Genomic DNA, 27,491 nt, shown 5'->3' with positions numbered 1-27,491 from the left:
ATACGGAATTTTCTACGCTCAGGTTGCCTTATTGACAGATGGGAAGGACCATACCAGGTCTTATTGACTAGCACTACAGCATTGAAGGTTGCTGAGAGAGAGACTTGGGTTCATTCGTCCCACTGTAAAAAGGTTGCTGATCCAGAGAGGTCCCGTGATAAGGAACAGACGGTAGAGGTTGTATCACTGGAGTGTCTGTTCCAGGAGGACTGAGGCGGCACCTGAGCATTAAAAATCACAAGACCAAAAGCAGTTGTCGATCCCCTGTTCCCTTTTATTGTTTTTCTCCAACTTCCCATCCCCTCTCCCTCAAATTATTTTTTTTCCCCCTTCTCATTCTTCTCCGTTTCCTCCTACAAGATGGACTTGCCCCAAGAGACTGTGATCCGGATTTTCCTGTTGACCATGATGTTGACCAGAGCAGTCTGTTCCGGCGAGAGTACCATGGAGGTCGAGAGAGGTTCTGGAATGGGTTCTGATGACAGAGATGGAGGCGTAGTTTTCCAAGAACAACATAATCAACAAGCAAAGGCGAGTATCAGAAAACGATCCGATAGCATTGACCATAGAAGGAATTGTGAAGGATTGTTAGCTGAAGAAAACTGTATCTGTCGGCTCTGTAACAATGTCATTGAGGATGGGTGCATAAAGAAATGCCAATCCAGTTTTAATATCCATATGGACCGGCATCCATTGAGTGACTATCACTCCTTAGTGGGTAGTGTGTTAAATAAAACAGATTGTTGGGTATGCTCTCAAGTACCTCAAGGTCATAGCAAATCAGGGCTAGTACCATTTCCTTTAACGTTAGGGGAGGTACTTGAGTTAAGTGGTGGGAGACCGGTGGACAGGAGGTTTAATATCTCCAGCCCTCCTAGTTTGAAGCTCCACCAATACCATGTGGATAGGTCCCTATTATGTTTTAACATCTCCAATCCCCGAAAGCCGGGAAATTGGGAAGTGTCATGGAGTAATCAGACCATGACCTTTTCGCATAGAGCAGATAGAATGCCTACAGATACAGAGCTTATACGCCACATAGCCAGTAGAGGAAAATCTTTCCGGTATAGGTATACCTTAGGAAATAGGATTACGAGAGTTGGAGAAGTATCACCAGGATACTGTGCACATATCGTACAACCTGATACGTGTACTAAGCAGATGGAGGAATTAGGGTTAGGAGATTTCACATGGAAGGTGTGTAATATGGTTATGTCCTACTCCGTCCCATATGTTCTCCCCGATGATGCATATTTCATATGCGGGAGAAAGGCGTATAAGTGGCTTGCCCCAAACTCTGAAGGATTGTGTTATATTGGAAAAGTACTGCCTGAAGTAATGACTGTATCACATGACAAAATGAAAGACATACACCGTGTTGCCCAAACTCCTTATACTCACACCCATTACGAGCACGTAGTTAAATGGCACCTGATAGAAAGAACAGAGCATCCGGCCTCTGACATGATCCACGAATCCACCGGGATTCAGTTTCTAATCGCGTTAGATATCACTCGCACCGCTAGAGGAGTGTTGAATTATAAATACATATCTGCGCTCGCCAATTTGTTAGATAATATCACTGAAATGTATGATGACACGTTTAGGTATACTGGAAGAGAACTTCAGGCTTATAAAACAGAACTGGTACAGCATAGAATGGTTCTTAATTACCTCACAGCAGTGACAGGCGGATATTGTGTCACACTGGCAACACAATACGGCGTGAAATGTTGCACATATATTACGAATAGCACCGAGGACCCGGTCGAGGTCATAGACCAAAAGATGGACGATATTCTCCAACTGAAGTGGGAATTTCGCAGGAGACACAATCTCACTCTTGCTGCTGTAGGTAATGAGCTGACTGGTTGGGTGTCATGGTTGAACCCGCAAAATTGGTTCTCTGGTTTAGGAGACTGGGCTCAAGGAGTCATAATGGATGTTGGGAAGTTTCTCCTATGTATCTTAGGTGTTGTCATAACGATCGGTTTGATATTTAGATGCGGTCAGGCTTTAATGAGGTGCAATCGTCGTACTAGGGTAATGAGTTTAAGGAGCAGGGAAACTGTAATTCCAATGGACTTGATTTATGACCCAAATGTAGAAACAATGATGTGATGAAAATGCGATTTCTACGGTCCGTTTCTTTCACCTGTTTTTCCGTTTCCTCCAAGGTAAAAAGACCCACTTGGACGAGGAATTTGATGAGCCGATATACAGACAACAGAGGGATTAAAGAAGAAGTTTTGACAACCTGATACACAGATTTTTGATGAACTATGCCATGGATCCCCAGTTTCCCTAGAAATTTTAAAATTACGCTAGCCCAACAGTTTTGTAAATCTATGGACATTGACAGCTTTTGCTCGCACCTTATGGGCAAAAGCACAAAGAAGACTGCATTCAACAGACATCAAACAAGACCTCAATCGACGAATGTACATTTACCTGACATAGAATACCACCGCATTTACCGTAATTATGTCTTTTCTTCATTTCTACAACCCTCAGGTAAATGACACACATAGTCGATAGGGAATACAGGCACAGATATCAGCAATCACATATCTCCCCCATTCATGTATCATCAACTAAAATGTGCTCCCCCATTTTGTTACAACCAAAGCCGAAAAGAGCTCGGTAAAGTTTGACAGCCCATCCACAGACCCGTACCACGGGATAAGAAGGAATTCAAATGTATACTTCGCAATACCTCGAAGCTTGATGTACCACACGTACGGCACGATGATACATGACCCCCCAAACATGGACTCATACACACATGTTTCTGCTATCTCACTAGGTCATACCCTTTTCCTACCTTCTCCTCTCCTCCCCTACCCAACCATGTAAATGTATTAACCCCTGACATATATTTTTCTCTTTTTGAAATGTTTTAGAAGGTGGCAGTTATTGTTGACTGCCAAAGGGTGGACTGTCAAAGTCAGAAAAATATCTCTATGCACACTACCATATTTGCACCTCACACAGGTCCGTGCTGCGCATGCGTGCGCTCTCCCGTACGTGCGCATACTCACAGTCGCGGGCACCCGCACGGTATGCGTATTTACGGTAGAGTTTATGTGATCGTAGCGTGCGACTCAATCGTTACATATTTTCACTATATAATGTATTTTGTAGATCATGGTCCCTTTGATAGATTCTGAAAGTTTAGTTAACATAGCATGTTCCTGAACAGAGAGATCCCTCTTTGTATTGTACGAAGGGTCTAACAGGGGTCATACAGTGGTGTTTGGTACCCATCGGAAGAGTATTTAAATAGCAATATTCCGGTGTTGGTTTGGAGCGGATTAATCGCTCGTGCGAATAGTTATGGACATAAGAAGTTTATGTCCATTTACTATTATTTGTTCTTATTTAGTCATGCGGCGGGAAACTCAGTGTCCCACCCACCTGAACAGTTGGAAGCAGTCACAGCCCACCTGTATGAATCAACCTATGACCTTTTGTTATAATGCGAAGCCGAATTCCTGTGTCCAATGAACAATGAGATTGTAGGGACCATTGAATTGCATTGTGTGTGGGGCATAAATAGGCAGGCCGACCATATCCAGTTCACTCTCTTCAACGGTTCTCATTGCTGATAATCGGGAGCTGGATATCGAGGCGCATGCGATCGTTTCCCCTTGTGCGTAAGTGTTTCTCCGCAACTATATTGATCTTCTTGTTATTGTGGGCCAATTTCTCTCTCTCTCTCCCTTCTCCTCTTTCTCTCTTATTTTCCTTTAAATAGTAATTGTATTATATTTCCTGTGTAGTTATCTGGTTAGGTAGTCTATGTTATATTGTAGTGTATGATTTGTATTTGTATTAATTCTTTTGCAAGTATATCATTCATAATATATATATTAGGCGTTGGACCCTAAGCCCAGGTATCTGTGTATTTCTTATAGTGTCTAGTATTCTCAGAGCGTCGGTGATGCTCAAACAGCTTTTAAGTTAATAAGGTTACACTAGGTTGCATCTACACCCTATCTCTACACTAAGGTTTTACAGCATATTTCATTGTTTATGGTTTAGATAAAATAAGAATTTACTTACCGATAATTCTATTTCTCGGAGTCCGTAGTGGATGCTGGGGTTCCTGAAAGGACCATGGGGGATTAGCGGCTCCGCAGGAGACAGGGCACAAAAGTAAAGCTTTTACAGGTCAGGTGGTGTGTACTGGCTCCTCCCCCTATGACCCTCCTCCAGACTCCAGTTAGGTACTGTGCCCGGACGAGCGTACACAATAAGGGAGGATTTTGAATCCCGGGTAAGACTCATACCAGCCACACCAATCACACCGTACAACTTGTGATCTAAACCCAGTTAACAGTATGATAACAGAGGAGCCTCTGAAAGATGGCTTCCTAAACAATAACCCGAATTAGTTAACAATAACTATGTACAAGTATTGCAGATAATCCGCACTTGGGATGGGCGCCCAGCATCCACTACGGACTCCGAGAAATAGAATTATCGGTAAGTAAATTCTTATTTTCTCTATCGTCCTAAGTGGATGCTGGGGTTCCTGAAAGGACCATGGGGATTATACCAAAGCTCCCAAACGGGCGGGAGAGTGCGGATGACTCTGCAGCACCGAATGAGAGAACTCCAGGTCCTCCTTTGCCAGGGTATCAAATTTGTAAAAATTTACAAACGTGTTCTCCCCTGACCACGTAGCTGCTCGGCAGAGTTGTAATGCCGAGACCCCTCGGGCAGCCGCCCAAGATGAGCCCACCTTCCTTGCGGAATGGGCCTTAACAGATTTAGGCTGTGGCAGGCCTGCCACAGAATGTACAAGTTGAATTTTGTTACAAAACCAACGAGCAATCGACTGCTTAGAAGCAGGTGCACCCAACTTTTTGGGTGCATACAGTATAAACAGCGAGTCAGATTTTCTGACTCCAGCCGTCCTTTAAATGTATATTTTTAAGGCTCTGACAACGTCCAACAACTTGGAGTCCTTCAAGTCGTCTGTAGCCGCAGGCACTACAATAGGCTGGTTCAGGTGAAACGCTGATACCACCTTAGGGAGAAAATGCGGACGCGTCCGCAGCTCTGCCCTATGTCGAATGGAAAATTAAATAAGGGCTTTTATAAGACAAAGCCGCCAGTTCAGATACTCTCCCGGCCGAAGCCAGGGCCAGTAACATAGTCACTTTCCATGTGAGATATTTCAAATCCACATTCTTTAGTGGTTCAAACCAATTGGATTTGAGGAAATCTAAAACTACATTTAGATCCCACGGTGCCACCTTAGGCACCACAGGAGGCTGTATATGCAGTACTCCTTTGATAAAAATCTGGACCTCAGGGACTGAGGCCAATTCTTTGTGGAAGAATATTGATAGGGCCGAAATTTGAACCTTAATAGATCCCAATTTGAGACCCATAGACAATCCTGATTGCAGGAAATGTAGGAAAACGACCCCGTTGAAATTCCTCCATCGGAGCACTCCGCTGCTCGCACCACGCAACATATTTTCGCCAAATACGGCGATAATGCTTCGCGGTGACTTCCTTCCTTGCCTTTATCAAGGTAGGAATGACTTCTTCTGGAATGCCTTTCCCTTTTAGGATCTGGCATTCAACGCCATGCCGTCAAACGCAGCCGCGGTAAGTCTTGAAAAAGACAAGGACCCTGCTGAAGCAGGTCCCTTCTCAGAAGTAGAGGCCACGGATCGTCCGTGACCATCTCTTGAAGTTCCGGGTACCAAGTCCTTCTTGGCCAATCCGGAGCCACTAGTCTTACTCCTCTTTGCCGTATAATCCTCAATACCTTTGGTATGAGAGGCAGAGGAGGAAACACATATACCGACTGGTACACCCAAGGTGTTACCAGCGCGTCCACAGCTATTGCCTGCGGATCTCTTGACCTGGCGCAATACCTGTCCAGTGTTTTGTTGAGGCGAGACGCCATCATGTCCACCATTGGTTTTACCCAACGGTTTAATAGCATGTGGAAAACTTCTGGATGAAGTCCCCACTCTCCCGGGTGAAGGTCGTGTCTGCTGAGGAAGTCTGCTTCCCAGTTGTCCACGCCCGGGATGAATACTGCTGACAGTGCTATCACGTGATTCTCCGCCCAGCGAAGGATCCTGGCAGCTTCTGCCATTGCCCTCCTGCTTCTTGTGCCGCCCTGTCTGTTTACATGGGCGACTGCCGTGATGTTGTCCGACTGGATCAACACCGGTCTTCCTTGAAGCAGAGGTTCCGCCTGGCTTAGAGCATTGTAGATTGCTCTTAGTTCCAGAATGCTTATGTGAAGAGACTTTTTCAGGCTCGACCACACTCCCTGGAAATTTCTTCCCTGTGTGACTGCTCCCCAGCCTCTCAGGCTGGCATCCGTGGTCACCAGGATCCAATCCTGTATGCCGAATCTGCGGCCCTCCAATAGATGAGCCTCCTGCAACCACCACAGAAGGGATACCCTTGTCCTCGGCGACAGGGTTATCCGCAGGTGCATCTGAAGATGCGACCCTGACCATTTGTCCAACAGATCCCTTTGCATGGAATCTGCCGAAAGGGATTGCTTCGTAAGAAGCTACCATTTTTTCCCAGGACTCTTGTGCATTGATGTACAGACACCTTTCCTGGTTTTAGGAGGTTCCTGACCAGGTCAGATAACTCCTTGGCTTTTTCTTCGGGAAGAAAAACCTTTTTCTGAACTGTGTCCAGAATCATCCCCAGGAACAGCAGACGAGTTGTCGGCATTAATTTGGATTTTGGAATATTCAGAATCCATCCGTGCTGCTTTAGCACCTCTTGAGATAGTGCTAAACCCATCTCTAGCTGTTCTCTGGACCTTGCCCTTATTAGGAGATCGTCCAAGTATGGGATAATTAATACGCCTTTTCTTCGAAGAAGAAATATTATCTCGGCCATTACCTTTGTAAAGACCCGAGGTGCCGTGGACAAACCAAACGGCAGCGTCTGAAACTGATAGTGACAGTTTTGTACAACGAACCTGAGGTACCCCTGGTGTGAGGGGTAATTGGAACGTGGAGATACGCATCCTTGATGTCCAAGGATACCATAAAGTCCCCTTCTTCCAGGTTCGCTATCACTGCTCTGAGTGACTCCATCTTGAACTTGAACTTCTTTATGTATAGGTTCAAGGACTTCAGATTTAGAATAGGCCTTACCGAGCCATCCGGCTTCGGTACCACAAATAGAGTGGAATAATACCCCTTCCCTTGTTGTAGAAGAGGTACCTTGACTATCACCTGCTGAGAATACAGCTTGTGAATGGCTTCCAAAACCGTCTCCCTTTCTGAGGGGGACGTTGGTAAAGCAGACTTCAGGAAACGGCGAGGTGGCTCTGTCTCTAATTTCAACCTGTACCCCTGAGATATTATCTGCAGGATCCAGGGATTTACCTGCGAGTGAGCCCACTGCGCGCTGTAATTTTTGAGACGACCGCCTACCGCCCCCGAGTCCGCTTGCGAAGCCCCAGCGTCATGCTGAGGCTTTTGTAGAAGCCGGGGAGGGCTTCTGTTCCTGGGAAGGAGCTGCCTGTTGCTGTCTCTTCCCTCGTCCTCTGCCTCGTGGCAGATATGAATAGCCCTTTGCTCTCTTATTTTTAAAGGAACGAAAGGGCTGCGGTTGAAAGGTCGGTGCCTTTTTCTGTTGGGGAGTGACTTGAGGTAGAAAGGTGGATTTCCCGGCCGTAGCCGTGGCCACCAAATCCGATAGACCGACCTCAAATAACTCCTCTACGCATCGCCTGTCCACTGTCGTGTCCATAAAGCTCTTCTGGCCGAAATGGACATAGCACTTACCCGTGATGCCAGTGTGCAGATATCTCTCTGTGCATCACGCATATAAAGAAATGTATCCTTTATTTGTTCTAACGACAGTAAAATATTGTCCCTGTCCAGGGTATCAATATTTTCGATCAGGGACTCTGACCAAACTACCCCAGCACTGCACATCCAGGCAGTCGCAATAGCTGGTCGTAGTATAACACCTGCATGTGTGTATATACCTTTTTGGATATTTTCCATCCTCCTATCTGATGGATCTTTAAGTGCGTCCGTCTCAGGAGAGGGTAACGCCACTTGTTTTGATAAGCGTGTTAGCGCTTTGTCCACCCTAGGAGGTGTTTCCCAGCGCTCCCTAACCTCTGGCGGGAAAGGGTATAAAGCCAATAACTTCTTTGAAATTAGCAGTTTTTTATCGGGGCACCCCACGCTTCATCACACACGTCATTTAATTCTTCTGATTCGGTAAAAACTACTGGTAGTTTTTTCACCCCCACATAATACCCTGTTTAGTGGTACCTGTAGTATCAGCTAAATGTAACATCTCCTTTATTGCCAAAATCATATAACGTGTGGCCCTACTGGAAAATACGGTTGATTCGTCACCTTCACCACCGGAATCAGTGCCTGTGTCTGGGTCTGTGTCGACCGACTGAGGCAAGGGACGTTTTACAGCCCCTGACGGTGTTTGAGGCGCCTGGACAGACACTAATTGAGTGTCCGGCCGCCTCATGTCGGCAAACGACTGCTTAAGCGAGTTGACGCTATCCCGTAATTCCACAAATAAAGGCATCCATTCTGGTGTCGACCCCCTAGGAGGTGACATCCTCATATTTGGCAATTGCTCCGCCTCCACACCAATAACGTCCTCATACATGTCGACACACACGTACCGACACACAGCAGACACACAGGGAATGCTCTATACGAAGACAGGACCCACTAGCCCTTTGGGGAGACAGAGGGAGAGTCTGCCAGCACACACCAAAAAGCGCTATATATGACAGGGATAGCCTTATGATTAAGTGCTCCCTTATAGCTGCTTTTATATTAATATATTGCCATTTATTCTGCCCCCCCTCTCTGTTATACCCTGTTTCTGTAGTGCAGTGCAGGGGAGAGACCTGGGAGCCTTCCTGACCAGCGGAGCTGTGACAGAAAATGGCGCCGTGTGCTGAGGAGATAGGCCCCGCCCCTTTTTCGGCGGGCTCGTCTCCCGCTATTTAGTACATTTAGGCAGGGGTAAATATCTCCATATAGCCTCTGGGGCTATATGTGAGGTATTTTTAGCCTTTTTAAAGGTTTTCATTTGCCTCCCAGGGCGCCCCCCCCCAGCGCCCTGCACCCTCAGTGACTGCCGTGTGAAGTGTGCTGAGAGGAAAATGGCGCACAGCTGCAGTGCTGTGCGCTACCTTAAGAAGACTGCAGGAGTCTTCAGCCGCCGATTCTGGACCTCTTCTTGCTTCAGCATCTGTGAGGGGGCCGGCGGCGTGGCTCCGGTGACCATCCAGGCTGTACCTGTGATCGTCCCTCTGGAGCTTCATGTCCAGTAGCCAAGAAGCCAATCCATCCTGCACGCAGGTGAGTTCACTTCTTCTCCCCTCTGTCCCTCGTTGCAGTGATCCTGTTGCCAGCAGGAATCACTGTAAAATAAAAAACCTAAGCTAAACTCTCTAAGCAGCTCTTTATGAGAGCCACCTAGAATTGCACCCTTCTCGGCCGGGCACAAAAATCTAACTGGAGTCTGGAGGAGGGTCATAGGGGGAGGAGCCAGTACACACCACCTGACCTGTAAAAGCTTTACTTTTGTGCCCTGTCTCCTGCGGAGCCGCTAATCCCCCATGGTCCTTTCAGGAACCCCAGCATCCACTTAGGACGATAGAGAAAAAGGTTTAACATTGTGAGCGTCAGCCCTGCTGGTGATCTCCTCGTGGTCCCGAGCGTCCGCTACGCTATAGCGAATCATTACGTTAGTCAGCAGCCAATAGCGTGCCTGCCAGTGATCTCTTAGCCGTGAGCGAACGTGACGCTTGAGCGTCTCGACTACGGCTAAGCGATTGTTACGCAACGTGCGTACCCTTACGGTACTTCATACGTAGATAGCGTACAGTGTTCTTAGACCTCATAAAGGGTATTATATACGATAAATATTCAGCTTTATCAATATAGGGGGTGCTGCCACTGAATATATTGTTGCCAATATATAGTTATGCACAAAAAGAAACAGAGAAGGATTGGACTTGAAGTGGCGCACTTAAACATTAAATTGATACATAAATTATAACTTTTATTAGAGTATATTTGTTAAAAAGACCTGTAGCTGTGAAATATTAAAACCAAAAACATATAAATTGACAAAACAAAGTGTGATGTGTGAGAATAAAAACACACACTGTGCTAACTGTGTAGTGCTACACATATATAATATATTATAGGTACTATGACCCTTGAATCAAATTATATGTGTTGTTAGGCTGAGTGCCCAATGGCGCTTTGAAGTCACTGATCAGTTGTACTAGATAGGCTTACTGAGGGTACTGTAAAGTGCAATATTCCAATAGAAAGCTCCCCCTCAGTTTGGGCGCTGTGACCCCTCACTTATGTGCAATCATATGCTTGTACAGCTATGAGTCAGTGTTTATCCTCACTAGTGATCTCAATGTAATTAGCTGTTCTCAATCAATTTACAGCAGGTAATATCTGAAGTCAGTATCACTTTAAGTGAATAATCTGTTTGGGCGCTATGACCCCTCACTTGTATGCATTCATATGCTTATACAGCTATGAATCCGTGTTTCTCCTCACTAGTGATCTCAATATAATTGGCTGTTCATTAATCAATTTACAGCAGGTAATACCTGAAGTCAGTGTCACTTTAAGTGAATGATAATTGATGTTCACTTATATGCTTATACAGCTATAGATCAGTGCTTCTCCCCACTAGTGATCTCAATATAATTAGCTGTTCTCAGTCGATTTACAGCAGGTAATTAATAAAGTCAATACCACTTTAAGTGAGTAATCACAATGTTCATTAGTGATATTGTTAATGAGAGACACTGTAATGTCCAAGAATGCATATAAACTGACAGTTTTCCACAATATTTACTACTATTATAGTGGAATATAGATCATAGCTGTGAGGCACAGGGTTTAGTAAGCTGTTTGAGTATTGCACTAATGCCGTACACTGGAACACTCCATCAGCTGTTAATAGCAGTATATCCTAACTAGCTGTTTTGTAATTACCAGCTGTGTGATGGAAACCTATAGATCAAATAAACAGCATTTAACCTGAGTAGCACATAAACATTGCTAGATAATTGTTCTATACTTGTAAAATAACAAGCAGTGCTGTAGAGATGTCTCAGCTGCTACATTACGCAGTGTATCTTAATCTTGCTACAATGTTGCTAGTACATGCAAGCTTGCTGAGTCATATGTGGTTAAATAATCCTCTCAGTGCAGGAAAGCTTGTGAGCTCCATAAGTGTCATGAGGCTTCACAATAGCCAGCTCAGCTTTAGTATAGATCTCGCTCTATTCCTAACACAATACATTTAGCACATTGTTATTATACACAGCAGCACAGTGCGACTCGCCAACACGTGTTTCACAGTTAAGTTTTTTCAGGACCACCAACCCAGGGCACCCCTGCAAGTGTCCCGAGGCACCCCAGGGAGCCACGGCATACAGTTTGGGAACCTCTGGTCTACGGTCCTCAACCCAGTTTTAAGCCTCCTACACATCTGTTTATGTTTCAGTTAATGACTGTTTCAACCTACATATGAAAAGGTTGATTACCTGTTTGACTATAATCCTAATCCCTGATTTTGTGCAAGTGTACCTAGAAGAATTGATGCCGTTTTTAAATCAAAGGGTGGTCATGCAAAATATTGATTTGATTTAAAATTCTCGATCACTTTGCATTTTGTTAATTGATAAAAATAAAACTATTAACACTTCTATGTTTGAAAGCATTCTTACTTTATAGCATTTTTTCCCACACACCTGCCTAAAACTTTTGCACAGTATTGCATATAATATTATCTATATTATATCATATCTATATACAGATGGAGCCTCCGTTATCTTGGCTGTTTCTCCGCCTAAACGGAGGTTTAGTCGCACCTAGGCGATAGTAAAGGTTGCTGAGTTTAATCACGGATAGGCGCGTTGAGGCACGACTACATACTCAGCATACAATACACATCTCCACCACTGGGTGCCTAATGCTCCACTAATCCAGTACTTTAGAGCGGAATGATCTCCAGCACAAGCTCTGGCAAATGGTCAGTGACGACTGTAATGTTAATGTACACACAGACAAATGGTCAGATGGAGAGGGTAAAAAAAACCCCGAAAAAAATAATAAAAAAAAAGTATATATATATATATATATACACACATACATACACACACACACATATATATATATATATATACACACATACATATAGTTTAAATAGACGCAAACGAACGTATTAAAAGACTTGTCAATTGCAGTGTTACTGGATGTGAGCGTCCAAGTCCCGAAGACAAAGCAATAGAGTAAAAATTAATACAGTGTATACAGACGCAATTAATGTGTGAAAGCAATAATTTAGTTCATTGACGTTAAAGTATGTACAGTATACTGTAGGTTTTCTATGATATGAGCGTCCAAGTCGCTTAACGGCATAAACAAACACCAATGGGAAGTAATTGCTGCTTACAGTACTTTTACACATTAGCTTGTGTATCTTCCATGTAGCAGCGTGGGCAAGTGGTGAAGTCTTCTGTCTCCCATGCTGAGAGTCCCAGGTTCGATTCCCAAAGTGCGGGGCACTAATTAATTTTTTTCTGACACTCACTTTATATTTTTTTTTTTTTATCTATTGTAATATACCTCCACATTCAATAGAAGTGTGCACACAGGTTTTACATAAATCATGGTAAATCTGCAGGAGAGACTCATTCCACTATCTAAAATACACAGTGGCAATGAGGACCCGTAGACATACCAATTAATGTAAATTAGTGTATTCTGACGCAACTAACTGTTCGAGCAACACAGTACGGTAGATCGTAGGCGTTAGAGAATCTGTGTTGTACTTTATGAGAAGGGATCACTGCTACTGTACCATTTACACATCTATCAAAGCGACTGCAGTTCTCTGATTTTCATATACAGTACAGTATTGTGTTGTACATTTATTGTAACCTGACCTCCCTCCCTGTCTACTGTATGAACTGTGCAGGCTCCCAGGAGGGAAGGGGGAAGTCGGATGGGGGTACGGCGAGGTGGTGGCTAAATACAGTGTTCTGCAATATGAACGTCCAAGTCCCTTAACAGCATAAACAAACAGCAATTTAGTACTCAAATAGAAAATACTGTACAGAGATGCTAAGCACGGTGATGTGGCATCCAGGAACTTAGGGAGGAGCTTTTATCTCTCCTCATTATACTTAATACTACGGGATTTGGATACTCGCATATTCCTAACATCAATAGACCATACTTTACCTGTAACACGTTTGTTTGCATCTGCTGTACTATTTGAGTCTGTACTGTATATACTGCTATATACTGTATGACATGCTGTAGCATATTGTAGCGTAATGAGACGCACCAGTAAAGTAGTTCTTACGCTGTAGTTTAGTATTGTATTTTAAATGGAGACCACACGCATGCGCAATGGTGATTTTAAGAAGCGACATCTGGTGGATGATTGCAGGTATTGCACTCAAAGGTAACGCCAAGCGCTCTGTGCGCCACCCTACGGCTAGGCACGCCTCCTTGCGCCCAAGCACGCTGCATTTGCCCGATCGCGATGAACGCCTCAGCCAGCCAAGATAACAGAGGCTCCATCTGTATATCTATATCCATACACACACACAATGTATTTTTCCCTTTTTGGTCTTAAAAAAAAAAAATGAATACAGTTCATCACATGCATCTTACAGAAACATAATGTGTTCCGGTTTTTTAACAACTTTTTCAAAGTACGCCCATTGCTCAGCCAAAGCACCATGGGCAAGCCACCACACACTGATCTGGCAGAATGTATCTTAAACGTCCTATTGACAGAAATCTGAAGACCATAACGTTATTATTTGTGGATGTATTGTAATCAAAATCAAGAATCACTCAAAGGAATGGTGGTGTAAAGCCATCAAACCCAGATTCAGGTCCCAAGTTTCCAGGAGAGTACCCTTTTCAGACAGAAAAGTCAGAAATTCCTGTGTTTTACCTGGCATTTCAGTGCTGGGTCGCTTTGCCAGACACAGCGTGACACTCCTTACACACAGGAAAGCAAATTACTGAATGAAGCCGTTCTGCCTGGTTATTAGTGGATCAATACTGGTATTTCTTCTGTGTGAAAGGGTCAACCCAGGTCTACGACCCTGCTAAATTCCTGGGTCAAAATCTCAGGAATTTCAACCCAGGTTGACTCTTTCACACATAAAGCGACCCGGGTTGATCCGGCAAATGGACGGGTAGAAACCTCTGTGTGAAAGGGGTATAGGAGAACTTCTTGAAAATGATGGCTTCAAAAGGCACACTGTTAAGGCCATTCACACTTTCCCCAATGGTCTCTGATCCTTTCTAAAAGAGAAAAATGCTGAAAGACCACATCAACATCCTGAGAAAGTCTTTGCAGCATTTTGGCCAATCTGGTGACACAGCAGTAACTGGACCCTTTCTTTTGTTCTTAAGCAGAATCTGTCCATCCTGTGGTTCATCCAAGATGCCATCACATCAAAGTCTAGTTGTCAGAAGGGATGCGTTAAAGCATCCCGGCTGGCAGGATGCCGGCAGCCATGTGACAGACGCTGAAATCCTCACAACACTCAGGAGACAGTAGCTGGATCACTGATAACAGACACCCCAAAAGTTAAGTATCGGGGTTAGAGTTAGGGCCTGGGGGGGTGGGGCGAGGGTTAGTCACTAGGGGGAGGGTAGGGTTAGAGTTAGGCATTAGTAGCCATAGCAGACACCCCTCGAGGATTAGCCCTAGCTGCTATCCAGGGTAGAGGACGGGGTGGGGTAGAAATACTTCAAAGTTGGGCTCTTCAGTGTCGGGATGCCTCAGTCGGTCATGTGACCGCCAGCATTTAGTATGTATTCCTATCAGAATTTGGCCACAATGTGCTGAAAAATGTTGTAAGGGAGCTCCCTTATTGCCTCTCCCTGACACGCCTGCAATAGCATTATGAAATGGAATCTTAATCGGATTTACCACAAGAGAATTTAGAGCGTTTAGCCCCACCCATAGCTCTAGGATACTGCATGCACCAGATAGAAACACCTTCAGCTGTAGTAACTACCTCCCTCCCAGGCAGTAGCACTCCAACATAAGAAGCAGGCAAGAAAAGACACCAAGGGCAATATGTAACAGCATGCGATGTGCAGGAAGTTCTTAGATGCCTGCCCGTATTTTTAAAGCGGCAATCGCTTACAGGCAAAACCAGGTTGGATTTGCCTTGTAAACAATTGCTGCTTTAAAAATACGGGCAGACTCGCAGAACTTCCAGCACAGCCTACACATCACAGGCCATTACATATTGCCTCAAGAGCGCTAAGGTTCCAATACAATGCTGGCAGCTGAGTGACTAGTGTAGAGGTAAACTCAAAAGGCTGTGGTGCAAGACAAATGAATTAAATATATACGTTATGGTAAGAACTTACCGTTGATAACGGTATTTCTCCTAAGTCCACAGGATCCATAGAATAACAATGGGATATGATGAAGCGACAGCGGATTTGCACCAAACGGTCAAAGGTTTTCGGCCTCCCAGCATGCAACGGTCCCGTACAAATATCCCTGCCTCCTTGCTCAGGCAAATCAGTCGTATTCCAAAGCTCAAGGCAGGAGCATCATATATAGCCCTAATCCGGCGATAAGAACACACATATGCACACCCTTCCGTATAAGAAGGAAGAGGTAAGTGAGTAAAAGGATCCTCAAATCAGGTGCATCAGGGTGGGATCCCTGAGGATCCCGTGGACTTAGGAGAAATACTGTTATCAACGGTAGGTTCTTACAATGTATATTTCTCCGTCAGGGACCACAGATAATCCACAGGATAACAATGGGCTTTCCCCAAGCAATTTAGTGGTGGGGACGCTCCTGATTGGACAGAAGAATCTTTCGCCCGAATTCAGCGTCATGAAAGGTATCCAAGGCATAATGTCTAATGAATGTGTTAATGTAAGACCATGTGGCTGCCTTACATATCTGTTCTGCTGAAACACCACGTTGTGCTGTCCATGATGGAGTACAGTAGAGTGAGCAGAGACATTAGCCGGAACAGGGCGATCAGCCCGAGAATATGCTTCTGAAATTGTCATCCGAAGCCATCTTGCCAGTGTCCGCTTATCAGCAGGCGATCCTCTCTTGTGAAATCCGTAGAGAATGAAGAGAGCATCTGTCTTTCTGATGGCACTGGTACGATCCACGTAGATCCTTAATGCACGGGCCACGTCCAGCGATGCATCTCCAGCAGAAAGGCCTGGTACCTGGAAAGCCGGGACTACAATTTCTTCATTAAGGTGGAATTTAGACACCCCCTTTGGAAGATACCCAGATCTAGTTCTGAGAACTGCTTTATCTGGATTAAAAAAAATAAAAAAAATCAGAAATGGGGAATGACATGATAATGCCCCTAAATCTGATACTCTTCTAGCTGACGCCATAACCAGTAGAAAGAGAACTTTAGCTGTCAACCATTTAAGATCCACTTTAAGTGGTTCAGACGGGGCAACTTGAAGGGCTTTCAGGACTAGACTTGGGTCCCAAGACACTGTAGGAGGAACAAAAGGAGGTTGAATGCGCAGCATTCCCTGGAAAAAGTACGCACATACTGTAAATTGGCAATTTTCTTTTGGAACCATACAGTCAATGTCGACACTTGCACTCTCAAGGAAGCCACCTTCAAACCTTTATCCATTCCTGCCTGAAGGAATGCTATGACCCTGGAAACTCTGAAAGCCTTAGGGTCCATTTTCCATTCACTGCACCAATGAATACAGGTTTGCCATATTCGGTAATAAATGCGAGCTGAGGAAGGTTTCCTTGCTCTGAGCATAGTTTGAATTACCTGTTGTGAGAATCCTCTTGGCTCCAGGATAGAGGGCCACGCCGTCAAAGACAGTCGATCCAGATGTCTGTGATAACAAGGACCCTGCATTAGTAGATCTGGACGTTGAGGGAGCAGAAATGGAACATCCATCGACATCATCTGCAAATCTGTGTACCAATGTCTTCTGGGCCAAGCCAGAGCTATTAGTATCATGGCACCTTTCCCGTGCTTTATCTTTCTCACTACCCTGTGTAATAGGGTGATTGAAGGAAACACATAAGCCAGATGCAAGTTCCATCTCACCGACATGGCATCCACAAAGATCGCTCTGGGATCCTTTGTTCTTGACCCGTATGCGAGAACTTTGTTGTTCAGACGGGAAGCCATGAGATCTATCTCTGGCAATCCCCACTTGACCACTAGAGTCTGGAAGACCTCCGGGTGTAGAGACCATTCGCTTGCTTGAATCGCGTGTCGACTGAGAAAGTCCGCTTCCCAGTTTAGGACTCCCGGAACGAACACTGCGGACAAGGCTGCATGATGAGGTTCTGCCCACTTTAGTATGTGACTTACCTCCTTCATCGCTTTTCGGCTGCGAGTTCCTCCCTGATGGTTGAGGTGAATGACCTTCTTACTTCTATCGTAAGAAACATGGTCTGTGTTTTGTCTGATGCAACCCATTCCATTTGGCAAGAATCAGATGCTGCAAGGGCCTCGAGTGGATTTGTGCATACTCCACCATGTCGAATGTTGACACCATCAAACCCATCACGCACATTGCTGCGTGAAAGGATACCTTTTGTGTAACAAGTCCTGAATCCTTGACTGGACCTTGGATATCTTGTTCAGAAGTAAACTTACTCTCTGAAGACCTGAATCCAGTACAGCCCCCAAGTGAGTCATCCGTTGTGACAGAACCAGAGACCATTTTGCCCAGTTTATGAGCCACCCGTGGTTCAGCAGACACGTTATTGTCTGTTGCAGATAACATAAGAGCAAATCCTGCGTCTGTGCCAGGATTAAAAGATGGTCGAGGTATGGAAAAATTCTTATCCCCTGCTGGTGGAGATATGATGCCATTACCACCATAATCTTGGTAAATACTCTGGAAGCTGTGGCTAACCCAAAAGGTAGAGCCTGGAACTGAAAATGCTGTTGGAGGATAGCGAACCTGAGATAGCACTGATTGGACAGTGCTACAGGAACATGTAGGTAGCAGCCTGTATATCCAGGGATATCACATAATCCCCTGGTTCCATGGCCAAAATGATGGAACGCAACGTCTCCATGTGAAACCGAGGTACCCAAATGTATTTGTTGAGTACCTTGAGATTGAGAATGGGCCGAAATGACCCATTTGGCTTCTGAACTAAAAACAGGTTGGAGTAAAAACCCTCTCACAGTTGTGCAGGAGGAACTGAAATGACTACTCCTGAGTGAAGCAATTTCTGAACTGCCTCTAACAAAGCGGCCTACGTCTGTACCCGAGACGGGCTGGTACAAAAAAAAACCTTAGAGTAGCGTGCTTCTTGAAAGCAAAAGCATAACTTAGAGATACCGCTTCATGCACCCAGACATCTGTTGTAGACTGCTGCCAGATCTGTGCAAAGTGAAGAAGTCGGCCCCCCACCCTGGGGTCCCCTAGGTGGAGGCCCGCACCATCAGGCTCATGGTTTAATATCGGTCTTCCCAACCGGTCCTCTGGTAGCCTAATGCTTTTTAGTCTCACCAGACTTGTTGTACTGGGTCTGCTTGCCATCACTTTATCGTTTAGCTTTTCCTCGAGACCGAAAGGGCCAAAAAACCGGAACTTTAGGTTTGAAATTGTTTATGGAAGGAAACCTGACCTTCTTGGAGCCTGCTTCTGACTCCAGAAAAATTCAAAAAGAATATCTCCAGAAAAAAGTAACGATTTCAAAACCTTCTTAGATTCTGAATCAGCTTTCCACGTACATAGCCAAACTGCTCTGCGAGCAGCTATTGTTGAAGCTGATGCCCTGGAGGCAATAGTACCCATATCCAATACTGCTTCTTCCAGGAACATTGCAGCCTGTTTTATATGAGCTATATGGGATTTTTGCTCTCTAGAAGTTATAGAAAAATCCCCTTCCAATGCATTAGCCCAGGCAGCCACTGCCTTAGCCATCCAAGCTGAAGCCATGGATGGCCTTATGACTGCCCCAGACAGGGAAAAAATGGTTTTTGGAAAACCATCCACTTTCCTATACATGACATTATTTAATGATGTTGAAGGCAAAGGTAATGTAGATTTTCGCACTAATCGAATTACATGCATATCTACTTTAGGAGCCACCTCCCTTTTAAAACAAGCCCCAGCTGGAAGAGGATAATTGGAATTCCATTTCTTAGGAATTCTAAACTTCTTATTGGGCGTAGCCCAAGCCTTGTCCATAATTTCCGTCATCTGATCTGACCCTGGAAACTCAGTCTTAACTGTTTTGGGACGTTTAAACACAGGTGCCTTGGTTTTTAACACAGGCTCTGCTGAATCCTCTAAGGATAGAATGGCTTTCATTGCTTTAATTAACTCAGCTATATCCACTGAGCTGAGACCTTCCTCCTCCTCTTCGTATGCCGAAGCAGAATTTATTGAGCTTTCATCTTTCGATGAATCCTCATCTGAATCATGTGTAGCCTGTGAAGGTGAAGATTTACTTACCACCGGTTTATCAGCTTGTTTCTTTTGAGAAGCTGCTGCTGGAAGTGATACACCATAGGTGGGGAGCTGCATGTAAGGGTTAATAGAGTAACCTATCCCTGGTACAGGAATTGGAGGAATTATCCGTTCAGCTATCCTGGATAAAGTCTGTGCAAACATAGCCCAGGGTGGATCCATCTGCACCTGAATCTGCCTTATATTTTTCATTAACCCCTGATGAAAGCTAAAACAATTTGCACACAAACCATCCTGAACCAGATCCTGAGAGGATAACACATTTTGGCAAGACAAACATGATATGAGTGTTGGTGTTGCTGTGAGTGTTCCTTCCCCACCTTTGCCGCTCTTAGACATGATAAATAATCAACACTTCCATAGTGTACTACACAATTTGTGACTGTAAATCACTTTATCCACACTCATTACTTGCTCCCATGCACGATTACAGGACTTTCTTCAGGCTGCACCCACTCTGTGGAATGCCCTACCACATACAATAAGACTCTCCTCTAGTCTTCAAACCTTCAAGCGTTCCCTGAATACTCACCTATTCAGACAAGCTTATCAAATTCCAGAACCGCTTACATTACCTTCATAGCTCTCCTATCCAATTATATCCTCACAGTACAGTCCACACATCACCCACATATTTTCTTTCTTCACTCTCCGTTCCCCTGAACCTGGTTCATCACTGCTGTGATGTGATATCATGCAGCCCACAAGGAACCTTTACAATCTGGTGAACAACTACGCAATAGATAGCACCTGTCCTTGTGTATCAATGCCTATTTCCACATAGATTGTAAGCTTGCGAGCAGAGCCCTCCTCCCTCTATGACTGTTTGTTTTTACCCAGTTTTGTCTTCTAATTGTGTCCTGTTGTAAAGCGCAGCGGAATTTGCTGCGCTATATAAGAAACGGTTAATAATAATAATTTACATTTCTTAAAGTGATATACAATCCGACCCTACCCATGCACCGGCATTGAGGATCGGAATAAACAAACTGACAGAATTATAGTAAAGTCAGCAATCACACTAGCAGTCAGTCACATGTTATACATTAGTATATTAAGCAATATGAGCACATCATCAACTACAACTATATTTTAAGTATGTAGGAGAACATATTATTGCATCATGTTTAAACAGATCTAACGTATTCAGACGCAAATGCGAAAGAAAACAACAGTAAATGTATACAGACTCATATGCAATAGGCACTTCTCTAACTATTCATACTCAAAAGGTAGAGACTTTAGTGCTGTATAACCCGTACTCAGTAGAGTGGGATACAAGGAGACTCGCCTCGCTTCCAGGACCGATCAATACGTTAGTGAATGCTGAGTGGATCCAGACGCTACTAGTGTACACTGCCACTCCATGAACCTATAGTGAACACATACGCTCAGTGAACACGGACGCACCAGTCACACAGCCGCCTATGCTGCGACTGGGTCCCCTACGTATACAGCGTCTGAGACGGAAGCAGGAAACAGTTCATGGTGGGAGGCTCTGAGAAAACTGGTCATGAACCGGGGGAGGGGCGACCAGGAGAGCGTCTGACTCCCCACTGCTGACATCAACCCTAGGGATCGCGGCCTCATACTAGTCCTGGAGCCTCTGATCCCTAAGGCCTAGCGCTGGTGCACCCGAGGTGGCAGCCGCGTCAGCAACTATTTGGTGGTCTCCTTCCCAAAAGAGAGTGGCTGTGTCCGTATTTCTCTTCTAAGCGGAATCGATGCCTTACCTTCTCCCCGTACTCCGGCCACAGCCTGGTAACGTCTGCTGGACCTGCTAGTATATCAGACACAGACGCCCGCCGAAACAGCACTGTACTCGTGGGTAAGCGTTGTCGTGACCAGGCGGAGAGTTGTTGGAGCGACTCTTTCTAAGGTATGTATAAGATGCGGTTTAGAAAGATCACTTAAAAAAATAGTAAGACTATAAAAATAAAATAAGAAAGCTTAGGACTGCCAAGAACCAGCAGCCCTCTGACCATGGTCCGGCTCCTGCCGCACCAAACAAAAAACTGATTTGCCTGAGCAAGGAGGCGGGGATATATGAACAGGCCCATTGTATGCTGGGAGGCTGGAAAAGCTTTGACTGATTGGTGCAAATCCGCTGTCGCTTCATCATATCCCATTGTTATCCTGTGGATAACCTGTGAACCCTGCCGGAGAAAATTAAAGTAGAGGCTGCCAATGCAGCCTCTGACGAAGCTAACTAGCGTAACGCCGCGTTAGGTCTTCATAGCATATGTGAAAATGACTTATTCTATGTTATAATTGTACTAAATACTTTATCATGGATCACGTGTAAATATACCTAGACCCACAGCTCAGGCATATCTGGTGCATATCTGCCCCACAGTGATAGGAATAGAAAGTGTTGAACATACAGGAATTATATATGCATTTCCCATAATTCTTGGTATTAATGCAGTCTGGTTACAATGGAAATATAAGTGTCAATACTCTTTTAGACTCTTTAATCTGATTACCAAATAGAGAATTTACGCAATATATATTCCATTCCTTTATATCAATTAACTCCATTCATAAGGAGTGTATTTATTTTAATTTTATTTCAACACCTCTCTCCCTCAGTGTACTAACCTAACCTGAGACGTGGGAACTACCCATTATCCTCCATCTCAATGGTACAAAAATAGATATAACATACACATGGGGAAAAGCCCAATTCATGCCATTGAACTGATGTGATAGGAGGGATTTCAGTTCTATAGGTGGACTAAGGCTCAAATAAATATATATATTTAAATTATTATTTGAGTATCTACCCACATAAGACCAAATAAGTGGGTTTCAGCACCTAGTAATCTGCCATAGATAAAGAATTGCCCCTTGTGGCCAATTATTCTAATTGTGAGGTCAAAAGACCAGGGTATATGACACTTTATGAGGATTTTGGGGACTCCGCCCACTTGGGTGTATAGTAAGATGTATAATTACATGTGAACGAGAGGAGCCCATAAGATTCCACTGATCCAAGTATTGTTAACATCTTTTGGAGATTACACTGTGCCTGAGATCAAATACTGTATCTTAATATATAGGCCTTTCTCTCCTTCCACTTTTTGAAATATTTAGAGAAATAACTTAGTCTTTTCACATATAGCTATTTCTTTTAATACACATTTTCATTCTTTCTGTTCACATCTCTAACATTTTTAAACACAATTTTTGCTATTTATGAATATTTTTTATTCAGTATATTAATAAAAGTTATATTTTAGCTATTGTATAATTCTTTGTGCACCACATTGAGGACACTCTCGTTCTCTTTTGAATTTTGTGAATGCAGCATAACAAAACTCACCAGTCCTGTGGGCACTAATAAAGGACTTGTAGAATGGATACAGAAAAGTGAGTAAAAGCATTGTGAATAAAGTGCCAGAATTGTACCCACTTGTAGTATCCCCATAGCATGGAAGAAATTAATGGCATGTTTTAATCAATAAAATTACGTCTTACAATAAGAAGATAATGTAATGTTTGACAACAGCTATCACTTCTGACATGTAATGGAAACATACACCAATATAGATTCTCCCCCCTCCCCCCCCGTTATCAAAAGCCTTGCAATTTACTGTATTGATTTCAAATAAGGAAAGCCATTCTACAAATCCTTGTACTTAATTTTTCCATTTCTGTTCTTCTGGCACAAAAATCCTGGCAACCAATAGTTAACTACGTGCCTGCATTTTATTTTGGGTCTTTCAATGATAATACCTGGTCTGAGGTCCAGAACCCTGAGTCTGTACAAGAAGGACAGGGGTCACATCCCGGCTGTTGCCGCTCTGTGAAAACACTGACTTTGTTCCTGCTTGGCTGATTCTGGTCACAGACTGGGAAGGACAAATAGAAATAGAGGTCTGTCAGAATGAAACCAACCAAAGGTGCAAGTGTGATATGGGATATTAGTGTTGTTATAAGAGCCATTACCTTCTTAGCAGGGGTACCAGAAGATGGCACATCGAGGACACAAGAGGAGTTGTAGGTTTGTAAGTATGACCCATCTCCTGGACTGGGAGTTTCTAGTGGCAAAATCCCAAAACTGCAAAAAGTCCAGAAATGTAAATAGGTATATTGTGGAAACCAATAGCTTTTGAATGTTTGCTTTTTAAAGTTCTGTTTGAAACAAAATAGATTTGACTTTACATAGCAAACTCTAAGGTGCCATCTGTAGTTCTTGTCACGTTTTTTACTTTTCAGTGTCCCAAGGTAATACAAGTCTCAGGTAGCACATAATGGCACAGAGGACAAATTCTACTTCAACAAAAATTTCCATACCTGGGGGTGAGTGGGCTCAGTGCTGCCGGCCCTCCTAACAGGCTGCGTCCACTCTTTGGTTTGTTCTGAGCCTGTTTTACCAAAATAGACGTACCAGTTCCCAAGGGCAGCGAGTCAGGGGAGATAACTGTTGGGTCTATGTAGGACATTGAGGAGTCTGTGTTCAAGGAGTATTTTAGATTGGATGATTCCAGGTTCAATCTATTAAGTTCCTTCAAGAGGCAGAAACAAAGACAGCAATAGCTAAGTCTTTTGTAAACAATGCTTCCGTTAGTGTAAGGAAAAAAGAGGCTCTCTGCCCTAAAAGTATTGGTGAAATGCAGTAAGACATTATCCCCTCTTAAAGAAGCGAGACTGGCTTTCTCTCCCTCCACTACAATCCCTACAACTTGGCAACAGGAGATACAAAGAGAGATTGATATGATGTAAGAGGCACCTCAGTGAAAGATGCAATGCCATTCCAATCAATTAGTAAATTATGCCTTACACCTACTTCAAACTCACTATGAATTGCCTTCAAATTATGGAGATGGGGAGCACAATGTAGCACAGACCTCCCTCTTTATGACTCTGCTTTACAACACCATCATTTTGATTATGACCAGGTATTTATGCAGAACAAAAGTATTTAAGAAAGGAACCCATTTAAACTATGAGGTCATTTAAAAAAGAATAATTGCCTTGGTCTCTAGATGGGGGTATACTGTGGCAATACAGGGACAGATGGCAGCATGGGGCAGGCAAAACTCATCATCCAGTCAAAAACTTCCTAGAGAAGCAACAACTGAGACCCACGTAGTAATGAGAATGAGCTGCCTTTGCTGCAATGAAGATTAAAATCAAAATCTAATGTGAGAAGTGCCAAAATAAAATATGGTGGAACTTCTGAATTCTTAACTGGAAAGGCCCTTTACTTTACACCAATTACGGGCAGCAGTTCATCCAGTAAAACAGCAGCTTTGACATATAGCACCAATATGTTTCTGCACTGTTTCCCCAGTGACGTCAGACAAAGCACACAACAAGAGGTAAGGCAGTCCATGAAAACATTTCAACTGGCCACACACTCTGCAGTATACAGTATCATCCAATATCAACAAATGGACAGATATAGGAGGGTATGCGGTTAGCATACCAATCGTCGGGATCCCGGAAGTCATAATCCAGACACTAGGATCCTGACGGGGGAACCATACAGCCGCCGGTATATCAGCGAGATAGGCAATTCCCCCTCTATTGGGAATCCACGACACCCATAGATGGAGAATAGAACCTGTGGTGCGTGTAAGCTTGCTACCTAGCCTGCAAGGTGCTTTGTTGCGCTCGCCCCCTGCCAGCATTCTAGCGCTCGGGATGCAGATGTCGGGATAGTGACATTCGGTATCCCGGGGGGCGGAAATACATACCGAACCCTATTGCAGTACAGTGGCTCAAGAACAAGTCATGTACAATAATTAACTCGTGAATAAAAAAACCCAGAGGTAAACCCTGGTTGAAAGGGGACTTACCAGTGCGTACAGTTATTTTCAGTGCGTTCTAAAGCCACACAAGTGGTCAAACAGAAGACCGATTTTGCCAATGGACTTACCAGATGACAGGCAGAGGTAGCCCATGTGTGGCCAAATGTAGAACTCGTAAGAGTCCATAACATATGCCGTAGCTACCTGTCCTTACATAGTGGCTAAAAACCAGTCTATCAAATAGCTCTTCTTCCCTATATATTTAGAAAGGCTGCCACTGGAAATCATTTCAGTGCTAATGAGCTCACAAGACTTGCCCCAAGTCATATCATCAAAAACACTAAATTATCCATACCCAGCACAAGAAAGCTACTGTAAGAAAAAAGTTTAAAAAAGGTAACACGTTTCAACATTCATGTAACCAACCTTTTTACAAAACGACATTATAATTGTGCCCGTTTATAAATGTCCCCAGCTACTCTTACAAGCTCTTCTTGGTCATCATGAAATCAATAGTAGGCCAGTCCACGATATGCACACTTACTATAGTGTCTTGTGGCGTTTCCATTAATACTGTGTCGGCTTGCCTGTGAGATAGGATGTTGTGGGTGTTCACCATTAATGTGCAAGTATTAGGCAGGCAGCTACTAAAATTCTGGAGGGAGGTCAGTTTGAAGGTCTGCTCAGGGTCTGGCTTTTCACCTAATACACACAAAACAAAAAAAACACCTTTTAAGCGTCCTATAAAAAAAAAGAAAAAAAAAGATAATAAGAATTTACTTACCGATAATTCTATTTCTCGGAGTCCGTAGTGGATGCTGGGGTTCCTGAAAGGACCATGGGGAATAGCGGCTCCGCAGGAGACAGGGCACAAAAAGTAAAGCTTTAGGATCAGGTGGTGTGCACTGGCTCCTCCCCCTATGACCCTCCTCCAAGCCAGTTAGGTACTGTGCCCGGACGAGCGTACACAATAAGGGAGGAATTATGAATCCCGGGTAAGACTCATACCAGCCACACCAATCACACCGTACAACTTGTGATCTAAACCCAGTTAACAGTATGATAACAGCGGAGCCTCTGAAAAGATGGCTCACAACAATAATAACCCGATTTTTGTAACTATGTACAAGTATTGCAGATAATCCGCACTTGGGATGGGCGCCCAGCATCCACTACGGACTCCGAGAAATAGAATTATCGGTAAGTAAATTCTTATTTTCTCTATCGTCCTAGTGGATGCTGGGGTTCCTGAAAGGACCATGGGGATTATACCAAAGCTCCCAAACGGGCGGGAGAGTGCGGATGACTCTGCAGCACCGAATGAGAGAACTCCAGGTCCTCTTTTGCCAGGATATCAAATTTGTAGAATTTTACAAACGTGTTCTCCCCTGACCACGTAGCTGCTCGGCAGAGTTGTAATGCCGAGACCTCTCGGGCAGCCGCCCAAGATGAGCCCACCTTCCTTGTGGAATGGGCCTTAACCGATTTAGACTGTGGCAGGCCTGCCTCAGAATGTGCAAGTTGAATTGTGTTACAAATCCAACGAGCAATCGCCTGCTTAGAAGCAGGCGCACCCAACTTGTTGGGTGCATACAGTATAAACAGCGAGTCAGATTTTCTGACTCCAGCTGTCCTGGAACATATTTTCAGGGCCCTGACAACTCCTAGCAACTTGGAGTCCTCCAAGTCCCTAGTAGGTGCAAGGCACCACAATAAGCTGGTTCAGGTGAAACACTGACACCACCTTAGGGAGAGAACTGGGGACGAGTCCGCAGCTCTGCCCTGTCCGAATGGACAAACAGATATGGGCTTTTTTGAGAAAAAACCACCAATTTGACACTCGCCTGGTCCAGGCCAGGGCCAAGAGCATGGTCACTTTTTATGTGAGATGCTTCAAATCCACATATTTGACTGGTTTTAAACCAATGTGATTTGAGGAATCCCAGAACTACGTTGAGATCCCACAGTGCCACTGGAGGCACAAAAAAGGGGTTTGTATATGCAATACTCCCTTGACAAACTTCTGGACTTCAGGAACTGAAGCCAATTCTTTCTGGAAGAAAATTTACAGGGCCGAATTTGAACCTTAATGGACCCCAATTTGAGGCCCATAGACACTCCTGTTTGCAGGAAATGCAGGAAACGACCGAGTTGAAATTTCTTTGTGGGGCCTTCCTGGCCTCACACCACGCAACATATT

The 27,491-nt window shown here is 44.2% G+C and overlaps 1 protein-coding gene across 2 annotated transcripts in view; it reads right to left on the bottom strand.

Annotated features, from left to right (window-relative positions):
* Positions 1-27,491, bottom strand: part of CDC27 (cell division cycle 27) — a 255,809-nt gene that overhangs the window by 129,709 nt on the left and 98,609 nt on the right. For both annotated transcript variants that reach the window (XM_063959474.1, XM_063959475.1), the window contains 4 exons: positions 25,836-25,993; positions 23,832-24,043; positions 23,484-23,595; positions 23,271-23,386 (listed from right to left, as the gene is read on the bottom strand). In XM_063959474.1, coding sequence (XP_063815544.1) covers positions 23,271-23,386; positions 23,484-23,595; positions 23,832-24,043; positions 25,836-25,993 — 598 coding nt within the window. The remainder of the gene's footprint in view (positions 1-23,270; positions 23,387-23,483; positions 23,596-23,831; positions 24,044-25,835; positions 25,994-27,491) is intronic.

Source organism: Pseudophryne corroboree, chromosome 3 (genome assembly GCF_028390025.1).
Source record: "Pseudophryne corroboree isolate aPseCor3 chromosome 3, aPseCor3.hap2, whole genome shotgun sequence".
Lineage (NCBI taxonomy): Eukaryota > Metazoa > Chordata > Amphibia > Anura > Myobatrachidae > Pseudophryne > Pseudophryne corroboree.
The sequence above is the reverse complement of the archived record's forward strand: the minus strand, read 5'-3'. Positions and strand labels throughout refer to the sequence as shown.